Here is a 26,564-nt window from a genome sequence, read left to right on the forward strand (position 1 = left end):
TTAGTAATTTCATGGCTTAAAATTCAAGACCGACAATCTGACCACAAAAATGCAGATACTGCCTTCTCCCTTTGAAAGTGCAGCCACTACAATATCATTGTCGTCTTCCTGAGGTTTTATTACATCAAATCAGTATTTAATTGTTTTATTGTTTGCATGTTTAAACAGTTGAACTAGATGACTGACACAGTAAGCTATCCTCAAGCACATCTACGTTTTTGAAGAAAAAAATGATCAGAAGCAAAAGCTATATCAGTGGGATGCATTACAAAATAAAATATACACAAGGTAATTTTGAGAACGCTGAAGTGTTGAAGTTTCTGTTTGAGATTCTTTTGTGTTTCATTGCTTCCAGAACACAAACGGCGCAGAAACTGTTGTCATAATAAGGATCATAAATTCATGGACGAAGTTTAACAAGAACTTGTTAAAAGTCGTGCAGCACTTGATGTGCGCTGTTTAGAATGTGCTGTACCTTCAGAAAGATCGTGTGTGGGGGGGAAAGGCATTCTGATTTCGAGGATTTGAGAGGCGCAAAATATCTTTCCACTCTCTGCAGTGAGTGATGAGTGATTGCCGCAAAAGCTGTTTTACTTTAACTAGAAATAAAATCTGAACTGAGCACTGAGCATGATCTTTACTGATTAAATCTTACTATGTGTGACATTAGAATAAAATCTATTAGTGTAGATAACAAACCTGTGTTGCAAAGTAGACACAAAACACATTTTATCGCAGTTGTTTGGTCATGCTCAGTGTCACCACAGCTAAATAACTGTGCAGCCATCAGGGAGTCTGGCTGGTGTACCAGTCTAATCAGTCTGCTAGTCATTTCCAGGGGCAGCTCTTACTTCTTCATGAAACAAAAATAGACCAGTGCTTCCTTTCTACTGTTTGGATGTAACTGCAAAAAAAAAAGAAAAGAAAAATGTAAATCCCTAGCGATGACAGCTAAAAAAATGATGGCCTCTGAAGCTCAGCCAATCCATGAAAACCTTTCATCAAATCCCAGCAGCTCTGAGCCATGCTGACTGGATTGCGGCATGTCCTTTATAGTGAGGATTTTATCATTTAGCAGAGGGCAGTATGTGTGGCTGCCGGTCGCTTACCGAGGAGGATGCTCAAAGTCAATATAAATGCGGGCTGATACATTCATTAGAAGAGCAAGGGAAAGAGGAGAGGGAGAGAGAGAGAGAGAGAGAGAGAGAGAGAGAGAGAGAGAGAGAGAGAGAGAGAGAGAGAGAGAGAGAGAGGGAGAGAGGACTCCAAGAACAGCCGTAAAAGTGCGAACGAAAACAGAAATTACAATTCTCCTATGCAAATTTTGTACTATCCGCTCGCTTTGAATTATCATTCAAAACAAACTGGTCTCTTTTCACAGCTATGACCGAATCCGCAAGCCATGAAACAATACAAACACAAACAGCAATGGTCATAAAATCAGTATGACACCGTAGTATGAAGCTGTACACACACACTGCAGCAGCGTACACGCCTTTATGATGGTGCATTGTGCACTGAATGTTCTTCTAAAGCTCTGTAGCACTCAGAGAGGGAGCTGTGCAGGGAAATGATATTGTGTTCTGCATGTGGATTCCTGACCCTATACTAACAGCTCTGCTGCCAGCACAGTAAGGAAAAAAAAACAAAAAAAAAAACTAGGTTAAGCATCTTCAAAGGCTTGGGAGGAAAAATGCACAGTGGATGTTGAGGCTAGGGCGTAAGTATTGCACCTCAGCATTAGAAGCATCTAACAAATGAACACTCTGCAGAACAGAGCCGGTACTGATCGCTGCCAACAGAGACATTTATACAATACTGAACAATCTCATTTGTTTAACAGCACCTCCTGCCATCTGTGCAGATTTATACGTTAGCAACTGTTGAAAGACGGACGACACCTAGGTCCAAAGGAAAAAAAAAATCAGCATTTTTCAAACTCACTGGCTTCCAAAGGGGTGTGTTCATTAGATCTAAATGAAATGAAGAGGCATGTTTTTCATGCATTAAACGATGAGTGGATGTAAATGTGTTGGAACCCTCGTGTCGTGATAAGACTTTTAATCAGGTTTGTGAAGAAAGAATACATTAGTGCTGCTTTCAGCGTTCCCACAGAGAGCAGTAAAGCCGTAAAGACGGCAAGGAAGGAGAATTATGTCTGACACAAGCAGCACCCCAGTGTCCACTATTATCCCCCTGCAATCTCAACATACCTCCCCTACAATGAAGAACAGCTGCCCCGGTGTCAGGAGATGTATATCTTGAGGGGAGATATCTACGTAACCTATGTGTATTCAATGCCATAGATACGTTACAATGATCTGTTGTCATTAATTTGATTAAATGATTTTAAAAAGGTGATTCTTATCGGGCACGTGTCTGATTAAACATTTCATGTTTTGAAATGTATAGTCAGAGATATTATCTGATGTCAGATAGACTAGAATAGTGGTTCCCTAATGGTGTGGCATGGGAATTTGTTACAACCATAGATTATTATTGAAAAAACAACAAGCAATGAATGGTTTTCTTATTTACTATGTCCTTTGTTGTACACAGAGGCAAACTCCATACCATAAAAACCTTCAAAAACCCTGAACAACATTGTTAGACAGCATGTGTTATAGAGGCTATGCTGCATGAATACAAATGCAGGAGTGCCTTGAGATTCTGGCTTGCCCTTTGGTGTGCCTTGGACACAAAAAGTTTGAAAACCACTTGACTACAATATAGTGTTTTTCACACTTTGTCGAAAAGGGCCCTTTTTCAGCCCAGTGCCAGCTTTTCTGTTTTGCAAGAATCTATCTGCATTTGGTGAACTGTAAAAGGTGCTGTCAAATCTGGAAGTGGTCAGAAAAGAGATTTCAGGTCCACATTAAAAACAGGTCAGTGCCCATCACAAGGTCTGAAAACTCACCATGACACATCCAAATGTCTTGTATTTTTTTCTGACCAACAATCCAAAACTATTCATATAGCATTGATGTAAAAAAAAAAGGAGAAAAGCAGTCTATTCTCACTTTAAAGGCCCCATGTGCAGAAAGTGAGACATCCATGTCTGTTTTTGATCCTGCAGCAGGTCTAAGAACTATATAGATACTGTGAAAATATAACTAATGAAATGTACACGGCTCATATTCAGAAACCATGTTTGCAAAGAGTTGAAGAGCTGATGCGGAGACATGGCGATGCTTGCTCGGGCCTGTGAGAGCTGGCCAATTGGAGCAGACTGAGCCTTTTGGGGAGGGGGTCTTAACGAGACAGGCACTAAAATGTCATGTCATGTCATGTCATTGTCCGTAACCGCTTATCCCTTTCCATGGGGTCACGGGGTGTTGCTGCTGGAGCCAATCCCAGCCTTGTCTCAGGGGGATGGCAGGGTACTCCCTGGATAAGTCGCCAGCTCATCGCAGGGCCCTCACTAGTGAGCAATGTGGGGTTCAGTATCTTGCTCAAGGACACTTCGACATGCAGCGCAGCCTTGCCCGGTGCCGGGATTTGAACTAGCGACCTTTCGATCACTAGTTGACCTGCTCTACCCGCTGAGCTACAGCCGCCCCAGGCACTAAAATATATTTTTTAAAACAATAGTGCAAGGCAAGCAATTATTTTCTAGTGGACAACATTAATACAATTTTGCATTTGAAATTTAGCATAATATCGGAACTTTTAATGAAGCTGGCACCACCACATATTTGATATTTTTTCCTTGATTAAATAATTATAAATGGCTCATTTATTACCACAACTTTTGAAGAATGAAAATCAAATCAAATCACCATCTCACTATATTAAAATAATGATTGGAAAGTTTTTAGTATTCACAGTATCTAGAAAATCAAGACATTTACTGTAATTGATTTATAGTTTAGACCAATGTTATTTCTGAAAGTAAGCTTACATTGGTGCCTCACACATGAGAAAAGCTGCAAAAATACAGTTCCAGCACTCACATATTTGAACCCAGTGTTAAAACCTTTTTCACATGTATCACCTGTAGGCTTGAGATTCCTACCTGGCAGGCTTGATAAAGCAGCTGGTGCTCGAACTTTTTGATGCCGAGGATGTTCTGGAACATCTCGTACAGCTGGTCCTTGCTCAGGATCAGCTCGGAGGCCGCGCTGGCAGTCATGCGCTGCTGTGCCTTGCGCGGATCTTCGTCGCCACGGTAGATGGTGTCAAACTTGGCCATCCAGGAGCTGAGCACCGTCTCCTTGCTCAGGCCGTCAATCTCTGGGAGGCTGCGCACGCGCTTCTCGATGTGCCTCTTGAACACTTCCCTGAAATCATTGGCTGAGAAGCCGCCACTCTGGACCATTTTAGCCACACGGTCACTCTTCAGGAACACCTACATTGTGAGAGACCAATATCAATTACTGCATAAATGAAAGACCTTATTTTAAAGCAGAAATTATTCATAGAGCATTTTCTGTCACACTGAATAAATCTTTGCCCTTATCTGCAAAAGGAAACCATCAAACCATTCGTTTGTGTTTTTTAACTTTGAATTGAAAAATCAGAGGCATGTATGTACGACCGTGACTCAACATGGCTGCATTCTGTCTCCTGTGAAATGACAGACTAACAGGGACAGAGACAGGCGCTCGGCTATACTGTCACATCATCGAGCAAAGTAACCATCAGAGCTGACTGCTTTGTCGCTCTGACAGTCACATTTCGTTCCTCGCATCCATTATGGTTAAAAAGCAGCGACTACTGTACTGAAACATTGCAGTGCAGTGGTACATTAGCCCTGTCATTTTGTGTACACTCAGTGGATAACAAATCTGTGCAGGCTGAAATTAATAAGATGTTAAGTCAATCTTTGGTTTCCCCCCGTTGTGGAGAACTGCAGACCGCAGCATTTAGGGAGATTTTCGCAAAACGACAGAATACAAAGCAACCTGTGATTGTCCATAATTTAGCTAATAACAGTGTCCCTCACTGCTGTGGACAAGAAAATTAGCATAATTTTTTCATTATTCAACCATTTTACTCTGAGACGGAGTGAATAAAGATCCACACACTGCAGACAAGGTGCTAAATAGCCCAAGAGAAATGACATTAGATCGTACTCACGCATTTACGCAGTGCAAGAGAAGTTGGAGGTTAAAGAGTGACCAGAAAAACACGTTTCTGTCAAACCACAGTTTTCTTACCACAGTCAGACAAAGACGAGGAAGACATATTGATCGGAAGTGTTTCCAATTAGGTTTACCTCAGAACATTTTCCAGGATGCTGCAGTGTTCTGGTATCATACTCAACCTCTTAGCCACACAAACACTATAAAGAATATTCCAGCAACACTAAATCAAGTCGTACTTATCTTGACAGCAACATATGGCTACCAAACAAAAAGAAGATGAGAATACATCCAGTAGCACATCTTTAAACAACCTTGTACTTTACTGCTAAATGTATTGCTATACTTATCATATTTCTGCTTACTTCACCAGCACATGCTACTTATTTTCTTTATCACACCACTGATTTTTGCATCTTTTCATCTTTTAATCCTTTTCACTTTCTTTCTGTTTTTCTTACATGAAGTTTCTTCTTATTGCCTTCACTGCTTTTATTTGTTTTGTTGTTGATTCATCCATTACATTATAGTCTTTTTACTGTTACTAATCTCATCTGTCTGTGTTGTTATCTTCCCTGGGGTTTATTTCATTCTTTCATTTATCTCTTTATCTGCATTGCTTTTTTCTGTAATTTTACCTGTTTCATCAGTTTTATTATTTCAACTTGTAAATCGTCATACTGACATTTTGTGTTTTGCCTTCTCGTCTACCTTGACCTAGATGAGGCTGCTTTGTGTTTGGCTTAACTGTTGAGTGTTTATTCTGTGATACTGTCACCCTGATATTCCTGCTTTTATCCTGTATGCATAGTCTGATTTTAAAATTGCTATATAAATAAAGTTTAAGAAGACAAAGAAGACAAAAAGGAAGAGGAGGAAAAAGAAGAAGAAGAAGCAGAAGAAGAAGATAATTGGTATTTGTACTTCACTGATATTAAGTGAAAACCCATTTGCATAGAGAGAAAGGAAAGAAAAATGTCTCCTGAAATGTCAAGTTTATTTGTTTAGAAGGCAACCTCATTGACACTGATGATAGTCAGATGAGACGCTTGTCTTTGCAGTATGTGAGCGAACCCTCTACAAGACTGCAGCCTGTCTACAGTTATCATAATTTCCCAGCTCTCAGTTATAGCACATTTTCACATTAACATCACATATCACATAATAAAGTAACCTTCCGATTAGCTGTCACATATGCCAGAGGGCATCCTGTAATTAACCTTGGTGGCAGTCTAGATATGTATTTCCTAATGGTTACTTCACTTTTTCACAATGGCTACTCTTGTTTTTTCCATTATGGATTTGGCCTTTAATGTGTCCTCAGTCTGCCCTGTTTTTTTAATACTATATGCATGGTAATAATGACTTTTTTCATCTGCGGATTGAATGGTGAGGTCTGAAAAGATGGCTGTGTCAGCCACATGCTCTGACTCATAATCTGCACAGTGAAAAGCTTCAGCCACCATTTTACCACTCAGCCGTCTGAATACAAGCATTTTGACAGGGAATAGCAAGAGGACTGTGCCGAGCTTTTTTTCCCCCTTTTTTTTTTGACTGAGAGCTGGTCGTTTCTGGTTTTTAATCTGCAGCTCAAGCGTTCCAGAGAGTATGGAGCATTCATTTTCCAGTGTGAATATTCAGCTGCATTTTTACATTTACGATATGGATGATGTATGTACAGATAGCTCAACACATTCAAGGATCCATTTGAAAAGCATCTGCGCTTGGATAACAAAATGCTCCTGGCTGTGATCGTGCTGCCGCAGCTATGGTGCGTTGGTACCTCGTTGTAGCTCTGCACAGCGTTGATGAAAGCCTCGTCAGCCACAATTTGTGTGTCTCCGTTGAGGAAGGCCTGGAAACGATCCTTGGTCTGCTGAAGCTGCTGCTTAGTTATCTGTGGAAGTGAGGGCAAACAGAGGACACCTCAGGGTTAAAGCCAGGAAGAAAAATGTGTCAAAACAAGCAGACTGTACTTCACACCACAATTTCAACCCATTTTTAAACAACTGGTGGCGACAGGGTGAGCGCAAACATCCTTTTCCCCAGAAGCTTCCTAATGTTCCTCCTGGGGGAGCGCTCCGAGGCCGGTTGGAAGATGTAATCCCTGGAGTGTTTACCGAGTCTACCTTTGCCTCCCCTTTTACACAGTCATGCTCTGCGCACCTTTAAAGGTAGGCACCCAGGAGGCATTCTCACAGAGTGTCCAAACCACATAAATGTGAGGTAGCATCAGCTCTATAACAAGGTCCTGCCAAATCATTCACATGGAATGAAACCAGGAACCTCATCCCACAAACTCATTCTCTCAGTTACAACCCAGAGGTTGTGACTGCAGGATCTGCGGAGAGCTTTACTTTATAGCTCAGCTCTGTCTTTACTACTTAAAGCCTGATACAAAGCCAGTATTACAGCAACCGGTGCCCCTAAACGGCGGTCAATCTTACGATCCTTTTCTTTTTTTGTTTTACCATCGCTCATGAATAAAACCCAAAGGAACCTGAATTCTTTCTACTCGGATGCTCCCGCCCTCCTATCCTGAGCCGAGCAATCCACCATCCAGCCTGCATCACGCTCAGCTGCGAACAGTTCCAGTGGACATTGTAGGTCACGGCCCGGTGAAGCCAAAAGAACAACATCATCCGCAAATAGAAAAGATGCCACCCTAATATAAGCCAACTGGACGAACTCCAGACCTCAGCTGTGCTGTGATATCCTGTTTGCAAGGGGATGTGATTGGTCACAACCTTGTCAGATATCAGTGTTGAAACAGAAAAAGATAATTCCAAATGTTATACTTCAAGTGTATATGAAAGAAAAGCATAATAATAACTATGATAAAAGCATAAAATACTGTGTGTGTATGTCTAACATCACATCAAATGATGTGATGTGATGGTAGACACACATGATGATTTGATCTGTTGGGTCGCTCCTGAATGTATGCAACAACTTTTAGAAAGACTGACCTTTTGAATTTTGTAAGTTATTCTTGCTCCACAGAGGATGAATCCTAGTTATGTTGGTGACCCCCTGATACTTCCTGAAGCACCACCAGCTGCTCAAAGTGTTCATATTTTTCAGTGAAGACGCTCAACATCTAGGCTAAGTCAAGTGGCCAAGTTTTGGGCAAACATTCATGGTCCCTGGAGGATATACGAGAGTATGAATGCAACTCCCTTTCCCATGCATTGTATGTACTCTGAGTGTATGGAGAAACTCCTCTGGTTTAACTTCCTGGGAGGAATTAAAATGTGTCATTATATTTTCAATTAGCACTCAACAGTCTGTCTTCCATTAAAAGATTAAGGCAGGAAATGTGTTGCACACGTGTGTGGTTTCCTCCACCCATGTCTCCCTGTCAATCCTTTCTCACTCTGGTCTACATGTCCGAGGATTGATTTCACACATGGTTACAGAGTCAGTGACCTAACCATCAATAGACTGACAATCTCCCCCTGACGCCTGCTTTAAATCTACAGTTCAAGCTGTTGTGTGTATCAAACAAGCACAAGGGCCTGCTGGGAACGTGTGTGTACATGTGTCTGCGCGCCTTCAGCTGCACATTGCAAGTGACAGACTTTGGTGTAGGAGTGAGATGGAAAAGTACCACATATCATGTTGCCTTTGAGGCAATCGCAACACCATCTGCGTGTCCATCGTACAACTCCAACCCCCCTTCAGCGGGATCATGTAAGTGCCAGATTTTGGTACAATAAAAAAGATGAACGAAGGTGAGGTGGCTTGGAAAGGTTTTACGAAGGTGCAAACCAAGTTCCACTGAATATTCCACTCCTGCTACATCCAATTTATGGTTGTTGCGGAAGAGTGGAGCTCAGGATGTAAAACCACCTAATGTCCGAACATAAAAGATCCACTTACAACATAACAGCACATCAACAACATCAGAGATCAATACTCGTGTTTCTTCTTCAAGGTTTCAGGTTTATTCATCTCTGAAACAGCTAGATGTGAGATTAAAGAGAAAGCGTGGACCATCCCTGATATGTTTTAATCGACCGTAGTGTTTCAGGAACATCCTGAGGCAAGGAATGTTAATATTAACACCAGTATGCAAATCACCACGGTCTATGGAGACACACAGAGGCTTAAGTCGACATACTTGTCCTTGGATTGTTGTCCAAATTCTGGAAGTGAGAGGGTCAGGATAAATACATCAGACGGTTTTCACTTTGCATCTTTTATCCTCAACATTATTAAAAAATAATGAACAGGTGAACATTAATTTGTGAGACTTTTCATTACTTTCTCTCATGAGAACACATTGCTTATTCAATTCTGAAAGTGCTGTTTCCTAAGCTGGAGTCTTATTTAGACATAACATTTAAAGTAGAATTAATAAATGAAAAAAAAAACCAAAGTGTGCATACAAGCTCAGTCCGTAGTGCAGGCAGGCTGAATGATAAGCTACACTCAATTCAGCAATGGGCAGAGTGAAACCAAGAAAGCTGCATATGAATAATGTACCGAGGTAGAACATGGGCTGAGATGCTTTCTGTTGAAAGGCTGCCGGGCTTTTGAGAAAAGGCACAAAAACAAACTTGAACCGAGCTGACTGAAATGTTTCAGGGCAGAGACAGCACTTACACCACGAGACCTGAGGTCGCACATACTGCAGCTTTCTTCAGAACAACATAACACCAGCACATGGCAACGGCTTTAACGGTGAAGGTGTCTGACGGTGTTGATAAAATAGATCTCTGATCATTGTTATTCTATCATTATATTAGAGCTACAATTACAAAATGGAACAATGAGTCGATTAATCAACTGACAGCAGAAATAACTAATACTTGATCAGCTGTTTCAGTAATTTTTCGAAAATCTTCTTGCCTCTTAAATGGCAGGATTTTATGGATGAGGCTAATTATGTGTAGGTGCTGAAGATTAAACAAACATTTGGACAACACTGTCATGAGATCTGGGAAATTGGGAATTCTTTCTCTGTTTATTGGCATAAACGGACCAAACAATTCATCAAGACAGTACTGGCAGATTAATCACCAATTAAAATAACAGCCAGGATAAAATGTTGGCAGTTGTTGTTTCTGCAAAACCGTAAGATAAGATTGGTATATTGGCATTTTGATGAAACGGGTCATATAATGTTCACATTACATATTAATGACCGGACTGTTATAGGGGTGGGTTGAGGGAATGGTTGTGGAAATACCAATACTGTGTATCAATATTTGCAGCGTGAAACAACTGCATACATTAAATGAGGGACCACAGCCTTTTAACATTGTAAGAAACATAAGTGTCATTTATACTGGGGGAAAATAAATTAATCTGGGGAAAAATAATCTGAAAATGAGCTTGCATCGAGACACTACTAACAATTATACTGACAATTGTATTAAGAACGATTATAATATCTGCTACTCTTGCTGTATACATATAGCCAGGGACAGAGTGGCCTCTATTAACCTTCCATATTAACTTTGTATTCACATATAGCCACAGAAGAGTCACTATGATATTACAATAAACTCGAGGCGAGGGGCTATTGGCGCTCAGCCAAACACTGGCAGAACACATTTATGTTTTACCTGAAGATTTTGCCGTGAAAGGTCAAAGCTAATAATAGTTTTGCTTCAGCTGACAGTTTCTCTCAGCCGATCTGACTTTATGTGACAACGCAGAAAGCTGCTAACTCTGTGAGCGTCTGCATGTTTATTCGGCGAGCTGACACTTGAGTACACGGCAGTGAACCATGTGGAGAACAGACAGAAAAAGAACTGTTCTGCTGTATAAAGTATTTATGACTTTCTGCATGCTCTTTATTTCTTTGCTGATTGGGGAACTGTGCTGATTAGCAAACCACGCTGATGGATGAAGAAAATGCCTCCAATTTCATCAGTATTGCCAGACTCCCAAGACATACTTTCCTGCGTTGCGCTTATTGATTCTCTCTCTGTGGCTCTTATCAGGATTGCGGTGTTACACGGTGATTCATTGGCTTCCAATGAAGTGGGCAGTGACATTAATCACCCTTCACATATCAATAGAGGGGATATGCACATTGCTTTGGCCTTATTTACAGTAACTTCATTACAGCTCAAAATGACTATGGATTTGAGTATAGTTGACTGTGTGGCTGATACAATATTTCAGTCACTGTGAAAAATTCAATGAGCTATAAATCTTTAATTAAAAACTGACTTCAAGATGAATTATAAATATTTTTACAATACTTTACTTTATGTAATGTCTTGAAATTGACATTGTCCTCATCTCGCTATTAAATAAATTGGGTAGATAGGATGATATAACCTGGGGGATAAAGTCTGTCGCCTTTAACTTAACATCATTTCAAAATAAAATACTCTGCATCTTGAAGCCTTCTGAGGCCCTGGACACAGGTTCATGAATTTATCCCCCTTCAGGCACATGTCTTGCAAAATGAGAGCTGCCTTTAGTGATTCTTCAGTGAACCGAGAAAGATTATTTCTACATTCTGCTTTGTCAATATGTGTTTGGTCCATTTTGCCACCATTTTCCTTCATCTGAAAGGAAAGGAAGTAGATTTCAAATGAACTATGAATATCTTTTTTCATGACTTATTTTTGTACTGTGTTAACGGTGCAGATCAAATGAATGGCATCAAAAATGTGGAGGTGAATCATTTCAAATGTTCAGTGTTTGGTATTTATCTGCAAAAATGGAATTAATACTTCATAAATTGTTTTTCATTTGTGTATAATCACCTGAAACTTACAGTTAGAGTAGTTGTATTTCTGTTGCATTAGATTGACCCTTTTATTTCTAAAAGGCACAGAGGGTCTGTCACGGCCTTATCTGAGTGGCTCATGCATGGGCATGTCCACCATTTTGGACCGCTGTGTACGGCAACATCACAAACAACATTAAGAACTGCAATAACGCTGGAAAGTTTGCTTAGTTAGCTTGTGATTACATGTACTAATTCATATGACTGGACAGCGGTGTTTGGGCAGCCACTCACAGCGGGTGGTGAAAGGTTCCTTTTCCATGGAGTTGGCCATGTTTCTACAGTGGTCCAAAAGGAATTAACCAAACACTGGCTTTAGAGGGAGCCTTTCAAATTTTTAGTGGCCACTGTTTTGGGTAGGCAAGACGAGGGAGTCATTAGTTGCTTGCAATCTGCAAATTCACCACTAGATGCCACTTAATCCTTCACACTGGCCCTTTAAAGGATGTTGAACTGTTCAGAGCTGTCAATCACCACCTCCGATGTAATGAGGGTGTCATTACACAAAGGATCTCTAGATCATAGAGACTTTTCAAGGCTAAAGAAAGGATTTTTTAATAATACTGAGGCCATGAGTCATAAATAAAGGTTCCTTCAAAGTCTTCCCCATACTATCAAGTTCAAAACACCTGTGGGGAAATATCGATTCCTTTATTTATTTATTCATTGGTTGGCCTTAAATATATTATGGTCAGACAAATACTGCAGGTCTTTGCACACCAGGGAGTCTCACAGACGGTGTGCTGGATCAAAAACTCAAAAGCTGAGGCGTGATTAAAGTTGTGTGTCACCACTGTGGCATAGGGTTTCTTACAATATGACTTGTATTGTAAGTGTTCTATCTTCTCATCAGTTGGTCATTCATCTTTGTCCACTCAGCCTTATCTCTTTTTCAGTGAGGCAGAGAGCCACATATGAGTGGAGGTCATATGCAGATAAAGTGATGAAGGTTCTTTAGGGGAGCAGCTCCTCTAGCCGTATCCCTCTGAGTGTTAAACAAGAAAAAAGACGAAACCAGAACAACAGCCAGTTACATAACAGCTGTAAGACAATACGCACTGATCATATACAATGACAATGACTGTATTTGTATCTATTATACAATCTCTTTGACATTTTTAATCAACATGGCTTGTGAGGTATACAACACATCAGCTGTCCTTGCAGTGCTGTGATGAGTGAAGTAATTAGCTAATTGAATGCAGTATATACTGTAGCTATTCAGCAGCGCTATAAAGCTTCTGCTGTGCTGACTCACTCCTAAGCTTCCTCTGGAAGTTACATAAGGTTGGGAAATTAAATTAGGGTGTTCCCAAAATCAGACGGCTGCAAAACACAGTTCAGTAGATGTTCAGCAGTTTTCAGTGGTGCTGAATACACTACTGAAACTAGACCAAAGTTGTAACCAGCAGTGCTGAATCTAGAAATGAGGCCACTGACCACCAACATTGCTCTGATTTGTCATTCTAAAAAGGAGGATGAGCTTTTCCCGGATCAATCATGCAAAGTGATGATGACAGGATATCATGCAAACTAAATGTTCCTCTTTGTGTGCTCCTCTCTGCTGTTGGTCCTCAGCAAACATGGTATCACTGAATCCTCTGGCCAGACAAAGCATATTTCAGTCATGTTGCGAATGACACCACCGACCCACATCTGAGTAAACAGCAAACACGTGCACGGGAGCAAACGCTGTGAGACAGCTGCACAAAATCCACCAGCAGCAGGCCTCATCAAACACGAAAACACCAGCATCGTGTAGTGAGCGTGGCCAACAAAAACTACAATTACACAAAGACGGATGCACAAGCTATTATCCCAAAACCAGACCTGCTCACACAGATTTGTTCTGGAGGCACAAGCTCGCATGCACAGAGCGTTGTGTGAGCAAATACCACTCCTCTGGGTTAGTAAACAGCCAGGTGTATACTCTGCAGACAGAGCCTGACACACGGCAAACATGGATAAAACAGGGAGCTCCGGCTCTGTATAACCAGACTGTTGTCATATTCAGGAGCTGTGGCGGCGCTGGTGTATACAGCAGAACACTGTGTTCCCATCTTGCCCCTTCTTGTAACAGTCATCCATTATCACACCACCAACTCACTGGCAGCAGCCATACAGCTCGGCTGGTTCCTCATTATGTTCATTCGGTTACTGAGCAGAAAATGAGCCTTTAACCTGATATAACCGAAACGGTATGGGCATGTGAGCTTCTGTAGTACAGAAGGGGATCAAATCAATGGGACCATTTTGCATAATTTGGTCCGAAGCAAGTCAAATCAATGCCGCTTATTCCATTGTGCCGCAAGAGTCAAATGAAAAATGCTTACTGAAAAACTGAAGTTTGTTGTGCCTGACTTTGATTTTATTCATCTGATGACTTGTCATTAAACTAATTCATCTTTACCATAACAATGTCCTATTTGTTAATGTTCCATATGAATGGTGTGTTAAATTAACATGTACATGACCCGACCCATCCCCCTGAGAGAATCATGTTGAAGGAAGCTTTTCACTACATGGTCAAATCTGACAGTGACTTTACCTCAAAATTTACCTCACCTCAAATTAGTAGACTAATAATTTAATTCACTTTATAGCTCATTCAAATTAAATCTAATAGTCTACTATTTTCTTAGTAACTCTGAGGTAACATGTTTCCTGACTGAAGAACTTTCACTAATGTTATAACATTGCAAACCTTGTGTCTTGCTGCCTTTCCATGTTATATGTGATGTTAAATAGAATATTGTTGTGTTTTGTTCTGTTGGTTGGACAAAACTTCACCTCGACTGAAATTAAACGATTAATTAATTCAAACAATTTAAAATGATTCTTATCAATCTTCTATATCCTGCTGTCTTGCAAAAATAAAAAAAAAAATGTTTTCAGCACAGCTCTTTGATATGCGAGTCCAACCGATCACTGAGTGGTCTTAGTTAAATTTGGTCCTTGTACTGTTTAAAGGTTAAGGCTGCAACATTTCAAAAGTTCAAACAGCTTAAAAGGCCAAGCTTGAAATAGCTCCATTACAAGCTGGTTTTCTTAAACAGAAAAGAAGAAAAATGTACCTCTTATGACAGAGACATTTCTATTCATTCATTCATTCATTATCTATTTTTTGTTGCATTCATCCTTCATTTGTCCATTGTTTCTAAGCTATGGTTCAAGATTAACCCGAAATAGTGACCTGCTGCAGCGCTGTGATCTGGCACAGAAATATGACTGTGGGTTGGTATCTGTGTCTGAAGCTGGTGCATTTATCTCATCAAGAATCCAAGACAAACATCCTTTTCTTTCCACCCTCCACTCACAAATCACTTACTGCCTTTACCCCTCTTTTCTCTGTCTAGTAAATCTCTCTCTCTCTCTCTCTCTCGCTCTGCCTTTAAAGGTGATTATCTTAGACATTTTATTTCTCAGTGCCAATCTGTTCATCTTGTCAGATGCTCAGTATGGTTTGCATTGTGTGCATTAATCAGTATGAAACGCTTCAAGCAGTAATGAAAATGACCACACAGATAACATTAACGCGACTTTTGAAAAAGGATCTTTGCTGAAGTGTTTATTTGGAAGACTAGACAGGAAAAGATTCGTACAAAATTCTAGGACAACGCCAATCTACCATTGCCTTGTCAGACTGCTGACAGACACGGGGGGAAATAAGCTTTATATAATAAATACAGCTGACTGATCACAGATTTGGGTGAGGGATAGTAGCTGTTAATTGCCTGAAACTACCAGCAGCAGGCTAGCATGCTTTGCTGCAGTCACATGCTCCTCTGATGGTCCCACTTCCCAATTTTGAAAGTTGTTCTCCCAACTTCTGTGTTAATGCTGTGCTCTTTTTTCATACATGCATGCTCCCCGATAAGCAAACAGCAGACCTATCAGCATGGATCCGGTGTGATTATTCACGTTGTCATACTGCATTGCTGTTTGGATGATAACGCTTCTCCTGTTCTCTGACATCGATGAGAGCGATCACAGCGACGATTTCAAACACAAACAGAAGCCTCTGAAACAGATTGTGTTTGACAGAAAGGGAGTGGTGCACTGGCTCTTTCTCGAGGTGGCACAGGAACATGTGACACCCATAATAACACAGGAGAAACGTAGAGTGTCTACCTGTCAAACAGCATCATGGCCGCCGTTTGTTGTTGTTGTTTATGCATCAGCGGGAGTCATCGGACAAAGAGGGAGATGGAGGACTGCAGTAATGATCCCGCTTCAGCTCTTACCTCCATCTTCTTTTCTTTAATGTGGAAAATCACCACTGCTTATCTCTGTCTCCGCCTCTCTCCTCTTTGTCTCGTTCCGGTCCATCTCAATTGTTGGTGTTGTTCCTGGAACATCAGAATTAATGATGCTCCACGACCGTCCAGCGTCCACCTTTTGAGCAGGGTATCGTGTCTGAAAGGCCTTTTACTCATGCTCAGAGCCTATCATTATACTGTTCACTTATTGTTTTAATGAAATCAACTGATTTGTTTTCTGTTTCTTCCCCGTTTTCTTGCACTGTTTGGTCAGGTTTAGGAAAACATGGTTTGAAGGGATATCTTCTCGCAGGCACATTTTTTCAGATCTTTCTCCGCGAGTCACAATATGAAAAAACGAACACATGATTGATCAGTTGCGATGACAGTGCTGGATCAATGTAGTATTATGATATCAGACTGTGCATCTCGGTCCAGTCCCACCCTTGTGATTGTCCGTATGCGGCAACATTTCACAGGGCTCAGTGTAAACTGCACAAATATACTGTTGTGTCCTTATCGACCAACGACCAGCAGCCGGCCGTCATTTCACGCGTTTCTATAAGTGTGATGATGTACATGTTCATCAAAGAAAACTTTTCTCGAACAGTGATTACAACTTCCATACCTCATAATTATGACCTAGAATCTCATAATTACGAGGAAACGATGTTGTAATTATGAGAAAAGAATTCCGACAATTACAGCATAAGGGAAAAAAGTATGTGATTAGAACATTTTGAGAAGACAGAAACGTGACGACATGGGCTGATTTAATTCTGATTTGCTTTAGTTTAACTGCTTGGACTGACGCATGAAGAGGCTTTGAAATGGTTGAGTAATGATGATTACCATGTTAAGGCTGTACAGGCGTCTTTAATTGCTGGAACAGTTTGAGCACGAACGCACAAAACACTCGCTGATCTATTTGAGGTTGTTCTTGCGGTCCACCAATCTCAGCAACTACTGGATGATCTGAGGTTTCAAACCTTAATATTTGGGTGAGCGACCAGTTAGGTGATTGACAGAAAACTTTGCAACCACTTGTTGTAACTGTTTTAAATAACTATTGTTAGTACCTATCAGGTTAGTTTAGTTGTTGCCATTTAACATGATTGTCTTTTTGTTCTATTTCAAATTATTTAATTTTTATCTAATAAGTTCTTCTGGTGTTGCCTGCAAGGTTTTAATGGTTGTAGTGGTTTGAAGTGACTGAATGTTCACAATTTTATTCTTTTATCACATTAGCTGACATTTTTTTCGAGGCTTTGGCCTTTTATGAGCCTGTTGTGGGACAGCCTCTGTGTTGTTTGACTCAACGTCAACATGAATGGGGACATCCTTCAGTGATCTCTTCAATTTAAATAAAGGTTGATTTAATCATTTTTCTAATTAAAAAAATGCCCCAAAATACTGCATTCTGACTGCTAAAATGATTATTTTTGCTGGTTTTCCGAGTTTTATATGATAATCATTTGAATATTTCTGGACTGGAAAATAGTCTGAAGACAAAACATGCGCTTTTAAGACATTATGTGAAGATGTGACGGAATTGTTTCCCCCTTTTGTTGATGTTTTATAAAACAAAATGATTGAGAATTACAAGAATATTCAAAATTAAAATAATGCATCCATAGTTTCAGAATGTTTTTATTTTCTATGATTACAATAATAGCGAAAGCAACTGTAATGTTAGTCCTTGTTTTTTTTTTCTTTTCAGAATAGGTCATAATAGAGCTTATGAATTAATTAAGATATACATGTGTGTTTCTGTACAGTAATAAGAGAAACCTGATGTCTCTCTGATATGAAATCTCAGCATTGTGACACTCTCTCACCACTTGAAGCTGAAGATTGACTGACGGGTGATTGATATTATCTGTTGAAATGGAGCACGGATACAGCTGTCCAGTTTAGGGTTGATTTATTTGCTGTGGTCTATACAAAATAACCATCAATATAGCAAACGCCATACATGATACATAAACTAAATAAGAAAACTAAGGCTACAAAAGTCTGTATTCAGTACTCAAATACATCATACATATCATATAACTTAAACCAATCACCTCACACTTGACACTCAGACAGCATAATTTAGCTTATTAGCTTGAACAACTCACACCAGCATAAGCTAGCATAAAACTATGCTAAACAATACACATTAAGACAACATTAGCATCCAAATTAGACAGTACAACGTAACTAAACTCACCTTCTGGCATTTACACACAGCAATGAACCCAGGGAGGTTCAGGTGAGTGTTAGGAAAGGGCAAAGATATCACAGTATACTCGCCGCTGTACCGGGAGAATAAAGTAAACAACATTCACCGTAAGATACCTCACGTGCAGATGCGGTGCGTTCAAGAACGTCGGAACGGCTATGGTGCATTCAATGGGGGACATTTGAAGAACTTATAGAAACAAGCTATTACTGAATCGAACTCAACTCAACAAAACAAGTCAACAATACACAAACAGAGTGGGCTTTCTAACAGGCTGGTATAAGATGACATTAGCACAGATGACACAGACGTGCACAGACCGATTTTGAAATAAAAAATACAATGATTTTTGCCGTATATCGTTGAATAGGCGCACAGTGTGACCGTTGGTTTGATGTAAAATGGTTAAAAAAGCATTTTCATTCCAGCTCAGCTTTAACAGAGACTCTACGTATGCTCAAAACGCATAATCTGGTCTGATTGCCAACTACAGCTACTGATGTCTGATGTCCATTTTCAGGCTTTAATTTTCTACTTTTTTCTGTCTTATTTGCAGCATGGGGAGTAGGGATTCAATCTTATATGATAATAATTTAAAAAACAAAAACAAAAAAAATGACGGGAGTGCTGCAGATTAATCTGTCTCAATCCATGCATACATCACGAGGACACTTTAACTGTCCTCGACCAGACAATTCTGCCTCGTGTCTGAGGATTGTGCCCCTCTGAAAACTCAAATGTCTGCATTGTTCCAGCAGGATTAAGGGTGAGTTAATCTCAACTGTAGATGTAGAGCATGTGTGTACAAAATAAGATGCAGCTTTGGGCAACAGACTGGATACGCTCCTTGATGATACATATGATATCCTTTAGTTAACAGGTACACGCTGCATCCTGAGAGAGAGCAGCTGAAATAGAAGCATCACTAAATGATGTGTTGCTTTCAAGCCAGAGCAGTTACATCTATGCCTCTTGTGGGGAATAATCCCTCGCCACTTTGAAACATAAAATATTTTACATTCCCACGCGAAACACTCCACGCCATACCATTTGCATTTCTACAGCTATTTTTGTCAGTACGTGACTCGCCTGCTTACACATGCCAGGTCACAGGAATGGCTTATTTAAATCAAATGCACAAGGCAAATACGAGTCAATTTGATCCTGACTGTGATTGCTGCCTTCAAAGTAGTAAAAACCTCCGGGAAAAGACGGTGTTTTGCATTCCAGCGGGTAAGATCTTAGCCTCCCCTCATGGTTACACGCAGAAAGGGGCAATGTTTAATTTTAGTCCTGCACAGATTGGAGGTGTGGGGGTGTTTCACCTGCTGCTTTTCAGCTGTCATTCCGTTAGAATCCACTTTCATAGCCAAACCATTGATGAGCACCTTTATTCTTCAATACAAGTGTTGCTAAAACATGCTAAAATGTCTGCTATTTAATGGGAGAGCGTATCATTCCACAGCAGCAGCCTTCAAATGCTGACTGACGCGTTTTATTGTCAACTCAAAGCTTGACTTTCACTCTGGCCTGCAAAGCTCCTTTCACTGACGAAGGATGTCTTTTTTCCAGGCCTGAGCACCATTAAACGATCTTACATAATAATGCAAATTATTTCAATGTCATTCTTGCGCTCTTCTCCATTTACTGCCACCACTCTGCTGTGTGTCTCCTGAACATAATGAGCTCAGGCTGTTTCACCTTAGCGAACTGTGTGTCTACATGTATGTAGCTCACATGTAATCTCTGACATCACCAGGGGAAGACAAGAGAAACAGGAAGAAGTGACATTAAACACTTAACTGATTTCTATATTTAAACCCATCCAGTGCATAAAGATGGCCACTGTTAGTGACAGTCCTTACCGCATACACCGGTTAGAGCTTATTCCTATAAATGTTTTAATGTTGCTAATTTTACTCACGTCTCTTCCAATGATTTTCTTCTTCCTCTTCCCCTCTTCAGCTCCTTCTGCTAGTTTCTCTCCTCACGTCAATGTGTAATCCTTTAACCAGTGGTGGAAAGAGTACTGAAAAGCTATACTCCAGTATGGGTAAAGTTACTGAAATATGAATCAATAAAAAGTAAGACTATACTGCCACTGAAATTACAAAAAGTAAGAGTAAAGTAAAAGCATTCTCCTAAAACACTACTCAGAGTATTAGTTAGATTTGAACCACTGATGTTTAATGCATTACCAATAGCAGGCCCTCGATCAAAGGGGTTTCTGTTTCTCCAAGTCTTCAGTCTCAATTTCTCCCAACTCCTGCTCTGTTCTGCTCAGTGGTCGAGTCAAATTACAAACTTGAGAAACGCCGCAAAATGACTTAATTACTGTAGTTTGAGTGGTTGCAATTAGTTACTTCCACTCCTACCTTTAACCAGCTCAACTGCTGCAGTAACCTAAATCATTTTCCAGTTTTAACGTACACCGTCATATGAAAATTGACAGTTATTGCACCTTATGCATTTGATTATCTGAGGTATTGGATTCTACTTTATTATCAAAGTGTTATCAAAATTATTATTCATTTCAACTTAACATCTGTCAGGAGATACAAAAAATAAAGCACCTGTTGAAACAAAAAACCTTCTGTTTTCATCTCATCACAGGCATACTGTGTAGTTTTGGTAAAGAAATTCTAATAAAAGAAAATAAAAATCTTCATTGATTGATTTTTATCAGTGTTATGAGAACATCTTGTTTATTCAGTTATGGAAAAAAAATAACCACAAACACTATCCAGACACAGTAAGTCATCATTAAGAACTGCAGCTTTTGCATTAATCACAAGCCAATTATTATGAAAAAGCATAAAATCAAACCCAGTCCGTGTGACACCAGTTCACAATGGGACACCCAAGAACCTTTGCCAGGCTCAGCACTGAACATCAAAGTAGCAATCTCCCTTCAAGAACCACTGATTTGCATTCACAGTCCACTTCACATTCACATCACAAAGCCTGCTGCACAATTCACAGCACCTTTCCTGCTGAGTATCAACGGACGGCACACTGTATCGCATTAGAACGCTGAGCCGAGACGCTCTCCATTAAGTTAGCCTGCTGGCAGACGAGTTGATTGGGTCAGATTATCGTCGGGGCATCACGCTTTCTAATTGAAAACATACTGAACCCAGGAGATTATTCAGTTCTGAGATAGACACTCATTGTGATCTGTAAAAAGCATTTGGGTTTGATTAAGCAGGATTAATTTGCAGCAATTTGACTCTTGTTTGATGTTGTTTGACTGTCTGAGCGCTTCCATCAGTGATTCAAATCTGCAATAAATAAGTATGTTGAGGCTTTTAGGCCATCTGTATCTACAGTAGACTGTCGTGTAATATAATAAAAGCAACATTATGTAACCTCTTTAATCTTAAAATAACAGCTTCAAAATCATGTTGATGGTGGAATGTCTTGTTTTTGGATCCCATACACCAAAATGAGCAAAAAAACAAAACAAATATAGTCACAGTGGACTTCATGTGTCTGTAGTTTTGAGCTAATGGTGACGTGAGCATGCTAACATGCTATATACTAAGATGATAAACTTTACACCAGCATGTTACTACTTTTACTAAGTGCACGTTGGCATGCCCATGTCAACATTAGCTCAAACAGAAGTACAACATGAAGTCCACTGTGTCTGTAAACATGTAGTCTTATTAGGAGGGTAAAAAAGAACAACAAAAATCAACACTGAAAGATTAATTTATGAATGTTTTAGTCAACTTTGCTGCGAGACTGTTCTATGGGCCAGCGGGGCTTTCAGCTAATGGAGACGTCATTATGCTAACATGCTCTGATTGAAAATGCTAACAAGCTGATAGTTAACGTGAGTGTGAAATTCACCATTTTCACCATATCAGTTTAGCATGTAAGCATTCCAATATCAACATTAGCTCAAAGCACAGCTGTGGCTAAATACCGCCTCACAAAGTCAACTGTGGCTGTAGACTCATCATTCAGTAAGGACAATAAAAATATATTTGAACAAAAACAATAAAAACCTTCAACATACTCATTTATTGCAGATCTGAATGATGATTGGGAGTTCTCATACAGTCAAACAACATCAAACAGGAGTATAGCTGGTTAATGAAACCCAGATGCTTCATGAATCACAAGGAATTTTTGCAGGTATTTGTTCATAAATCAAACCGTTGGACAACCTAACCTTTCACCGTGATGATGGTGTTAGATGAAAAGTCAAAGATTACAAAAGTGATTACGATCCATCCTGAAGGAGACATCAATGTCTGCACCTTAATTTCACGACAGGCCATCCAACAGTTGCTGAGAGAAATACCACAAATGTGAACCTCGTAATAGCACTAGAGGGAAAATCACAGGATCCCCAAAGTCATTAGGATTCATCAGGGAACCATGAATGTCTGCGCTAAGATTTGTGCCAACTCATCCACTGAATGCTGAGATATTCCACTGTACTGTAAGTGAAGTGCAAACATTGGACTGCCGGTGGCACTAGATGAAGCCAAGAGGTTGAACAACCTAGGCAGACGTCATCCTCTGGAGATCATGAATGCTTGTACAACATTGTGGCAATCCATCAAATAAGTCTTGCATGTTGAGATATTTCAACAGCGCCATCAAAATAAAATTATATGTATTTCTTAATCGCTCAAGTCATTATTACATAACATATCAAAATAATAGCAAAACTATGTTGTTTCAGCTACAGTTACCCTCCAAAATGTCCTTGGTTAATTCCTCCGTGCACACAGTTTATGCGGCTTATGGCTGTCACATGGAGGAGGCGTTTGCCCTCCAGGACCATCCACAACATCCAGAACATATACCTCCATAAATTACCCGGACACAATTTATATCTGTCAATCATTAACTGACAGCACATTTAGGGATGGGGGCAAAATAATTAGCCTTGCATGCAAACACATGTGGCACTAGTTAAATACGCACCTACACTCGACCAACAAATGAACAGCAGCAGCCTTCAAACGGCTGCTTGTGAGAACGTTTTTCAGACTGAACGGGAAAATATCTACCTCGACCTTCAAAAAAAAAAAAAGGAAGCAAACGCCTGTTACTGCCCTATTGTGTTACCCTCTCACAAGGTTACGGCAATACATTTTCAAGAAAGCAGCAGTGGAGCTCGCACACTCTGCAGGCTGGCCTGTTTCTCTGTGATAGCCCATCGCTGCCGTTTGTGTGCCAGAGCTCCTAATAACGGATTATCATGGAGCTGCTCCACATGTTTCGCTGAGGCCTTTAAGTCTTTTTCATTACAGAAATTGCTCCATCATATTTCTGTGACTAATCCATAATGGCCAAAATTGCAATAGGCTACATGTTCGATGGTGCTCCCAGTTTCCTTAATAGGTGATTGTTTATGGATGTCTGTGGAGGCCACGTTCAAGGGAGAATCACGGTGGAGAGTACTGAGGAAACACTGGACCCGTGTTGAATGTTCTGTGCGCTTGGTCACAAATATCTTCTGCCACAGCCACACGGGACGGAACCATAATTAAATGGCTGTGAAATGCCATGACACTACAAATGCACACCGCCAGAAAAGTAACCTACCCGCGTCTTAGTGCTCCGTGTTGATGAATGTTTATGTGTGATTAATTATCCTCTTTCAGTGTCACATCAAAACAAACCAATTAAAACGTGCTAAAAAGAAAAAGACGGCATTGTTGTCATTCAGTTTCACACAGGGGGTTGTTTTTTGTTAAGCCAAAGGATGGAGCATTTGGAGCAAATCACAGTCTAGCAGCAGCAGCAGACTGGAGGCAGACAGACACACTTTGAATCCCTGCTCTGACAGCAAAGCACGGGATTCGTTTGTCCAGATATTCGCTCACCCACAGCGGAGGCTTGTGGCTGCCCGAGCGACCAGATATGAAAGTGCATTCGTAAGCATGCACAGCACTATCAGTAACCTACGCCGGAACGGGACCACAAACAAAACACATAGATGCAAAACACTGTGGTTTGTGCCACCCACATGCACTCGGGCATGAGTCAGCACAAAAATCCAGACCATATGGCTTAAACTCTGTCCAGTGGAATTGTCTCCAGGTTAAACACGAAAACAACGCTCGCAAAAGAGCAATGCCCATGTTGTTTACGGCGCTCCCTCGCATGAGTGACACATGATTGGCCGGAGATTAACTGAGCTGAATGAATCTCCTCCAGCAGGTACACACCGCTGGGTGCCATCGCTGTCTCTCGTGAGGAGGAGCTGCTGTAGTCTCCCGTTGAAGCATGTGACGATCAGGGTTTTCACACATGCACCTACAGCATAATTGCATTTGTTGCGAAATCTACCAGTGACAGGAAATTGCCTTTACAGCCTTGGAGTACAAACAGCAGATGGACTATTTCTGGCGTGGCATACAAATGTACAAATGACCAACAATCAATTCCACCTTCCTTTGGTACAGTACAGCAGCGCTTGTGCACGGTGACTTTGACAGTAAGGACACCATGACCCAAAACTGGCTTCAACATCAATGGAGCACCACAGCAGCAGCGTGAAACCGGGATGAGGGCCCTGTCCCCTCACAGTAACGCACATAAATCACACAATCTGGAGCCCATCTAACAAATAATACATCAAATTCAGCGCTTGGATGTAGAAAAATTGCCCTGCAATTAATTAACTCTAACCCACAGAGAGGAGCCAGGCTCATCTGCAGAGGAGAAAGGCTATTAAGCAACCCTCCTCAAGAGGTCTGTGCCTAAAAGTCACCTTGGGAGGCCAAATTGACGGAATAAGTGATGGCGCAAACGGGTTTGTATTGGGTATCCGCCGAGAAGGCAGTTGCATATGTAATGGAGATGCATGATTCTGGGTGTCTGAAAAACGGGTATGACTACATCCTGGTTTTGTTTTGGGGTTTTTTTGTTGCTGTTTTTTTTTTTATTCTTTTTTTTTCTTTCTTTCTTTTTTTGGTCTCCGGTTATAGTCGCCATCCACCATCTCTTGAACGCCCTTTCAATTAGTGGGCTTGATGTCACTTGTGAGCGTGTGTACGGAGGGGCTGCACTCAGCCTGCAGCTCTGCAGTGCCATGTGTCCTCTCCTCTCACTATCCCGGAGCTTCGAGCGCTCTTTATGCCTCTGTGTGCTGCTTGTCATGCTCCGAGGATTTCAGCATTTTTCTTGCGTCAAAAGACCAAACAATCAGTGGCCTCACCGGGACGGTGCTGGAGCCTCTCCGTGCGCTACCGGATAGGCCTAGTGGCCAAACCACCACCGCCACCACCACCCCCCATCTCTCTCTCTGTACTCTACCTTATGTAGGTCATCAATGACAACATCTGCGATATGAAAGGAGGCATTTCGTCAGCATGTGCTCATTAATGATGCCTTTTGCAGCCGACGGGGCCCTTACCTTCTGCTGTCGCCGTGCCATGTCGGTGGGCTGTTTTGCATTGAAGGGGTACGCGACGCATCGCATCACAAAAACATACAGCTGCAGCTTCTTCTTGCGCTCGTCCTCGTCCCTCTGCAGCTTCTCCAGGTCCTCTTTCTCCTCGCTGGCGGCGGACGGGCTCGGGCTGGTCGGACGGGCGCTGCTGCGGCTGCTGCTGGGCGCCAGTCCTCCCGAGCTCTCGCTGGTCCTGCTCGGAGAGATGCGGGATCCGGCCTGAGGTGCCATCGCCTCTTTGCTCTCCTCCTCCACTATCCCGTCAGATTCCTCCTCGCTGGACGACGGGTCTAACATCTTGCTCTAGAGGTGATAGCCTGACCTACAACAAGGTTTTTCTTTTTTGTTTTCTTTTCTGGAGTGTGTGCGTGCGAGAGAGAGAGAGTGTGTGTGTGTGTGTGTGTGTGTATGTGAAATTCCCCAATGGTGGCTGAGTCTTATCCGTGCCTGGATCTGGTGTAGAGTATGCCCGATGTCAGGACGGGGATAGGCCCCGGTTGAGCTCGCTCGCTGGGAGATGTGAGCAGGACGAGTGGAGCTGGAGGAGGAGGAGGTGTTTTAGTCTGCTGCTTTCACGCTGAGCTCTCTCCGCCTGCGCCGACCGCTCGTCGACGCTTACGTAGCCTCTGTGTTTTATTGGCCAGTCACCGCTGCGGATGTGAGAGGGGGAGGTGAGAGGAGACGCGGAGGGGAGGGGCAGGGGGGGAGTGTAGTGTACAGATGAGAGGAAGGAGAGCGGCTTCTTCTTCTCTTCTTCTTCTCTTGTGTGTGTGTGTGTGTGTGTGTGTGTGTGTGTGTGTGTGTGTGTGTGTGTGTGTGT

At 41.3% G+C, this 26,564-nt stretch overlaps 1 protein-coding gene across 17 annotated transcripts in view; it reads right to left on the bottom strand.

Annotated features, from left to right (window-relative positions):
- cadpsb (Ca2+-dependent activator protein for secretion b) overlaps positions 1-26,349 on the bottom strand; it is a 74,612-nt gene extending 48,263 nt beyond the window's left edge. For 10 of the 17 annotated variants that reach the window (XM_037101327.1, XM_037101314.1, XM_037101328.1 and 7 more), the window contains exons 1-3: positions 25,709-26,348; positions 6,868-6,981; positions 4,016-4,348 (exon numbers count right to left, since the gene is read on the bottom strand). In XM_037101327.1, coding sequence (XP_036957222.1) covers positions 4,016-4,348; positions 6,868-6,981; positions 25,709-26,041 — 780 coding nt within the window. In that variant the 5' untranslated portion in view covers positions 26,042-26,348. Of the gene's footprint in view, positions 1-4,015; positions 4,349-6,867; positions 6,982-25,708 lie in introns of all 17 variants that reach the window. The other 7 variants (XM_037101329.1, XM_037101323.1, XM_037101321.1 and 4 more) reach the window with 2 other exon arrangements.
- Positions 26,350-26,564: the final 215 nt, after the last annotated feature.

Source organism: Acanthopagrus latus, chromosome 6 (genome assembly GCF_904848185.1).
Source record: "Acanthopagrus latus isolate v.2019 chromosome 6, fAcaLat1.1, whole genome shotgun sequence".
Taxonomy (NCBI): domain Eukaryota; kingdom Metazoa; phylum Chordata; class Actinopteri; order Spariformes; family Sparidae; genus Acanthopagrus; species Acanthopagrus latus.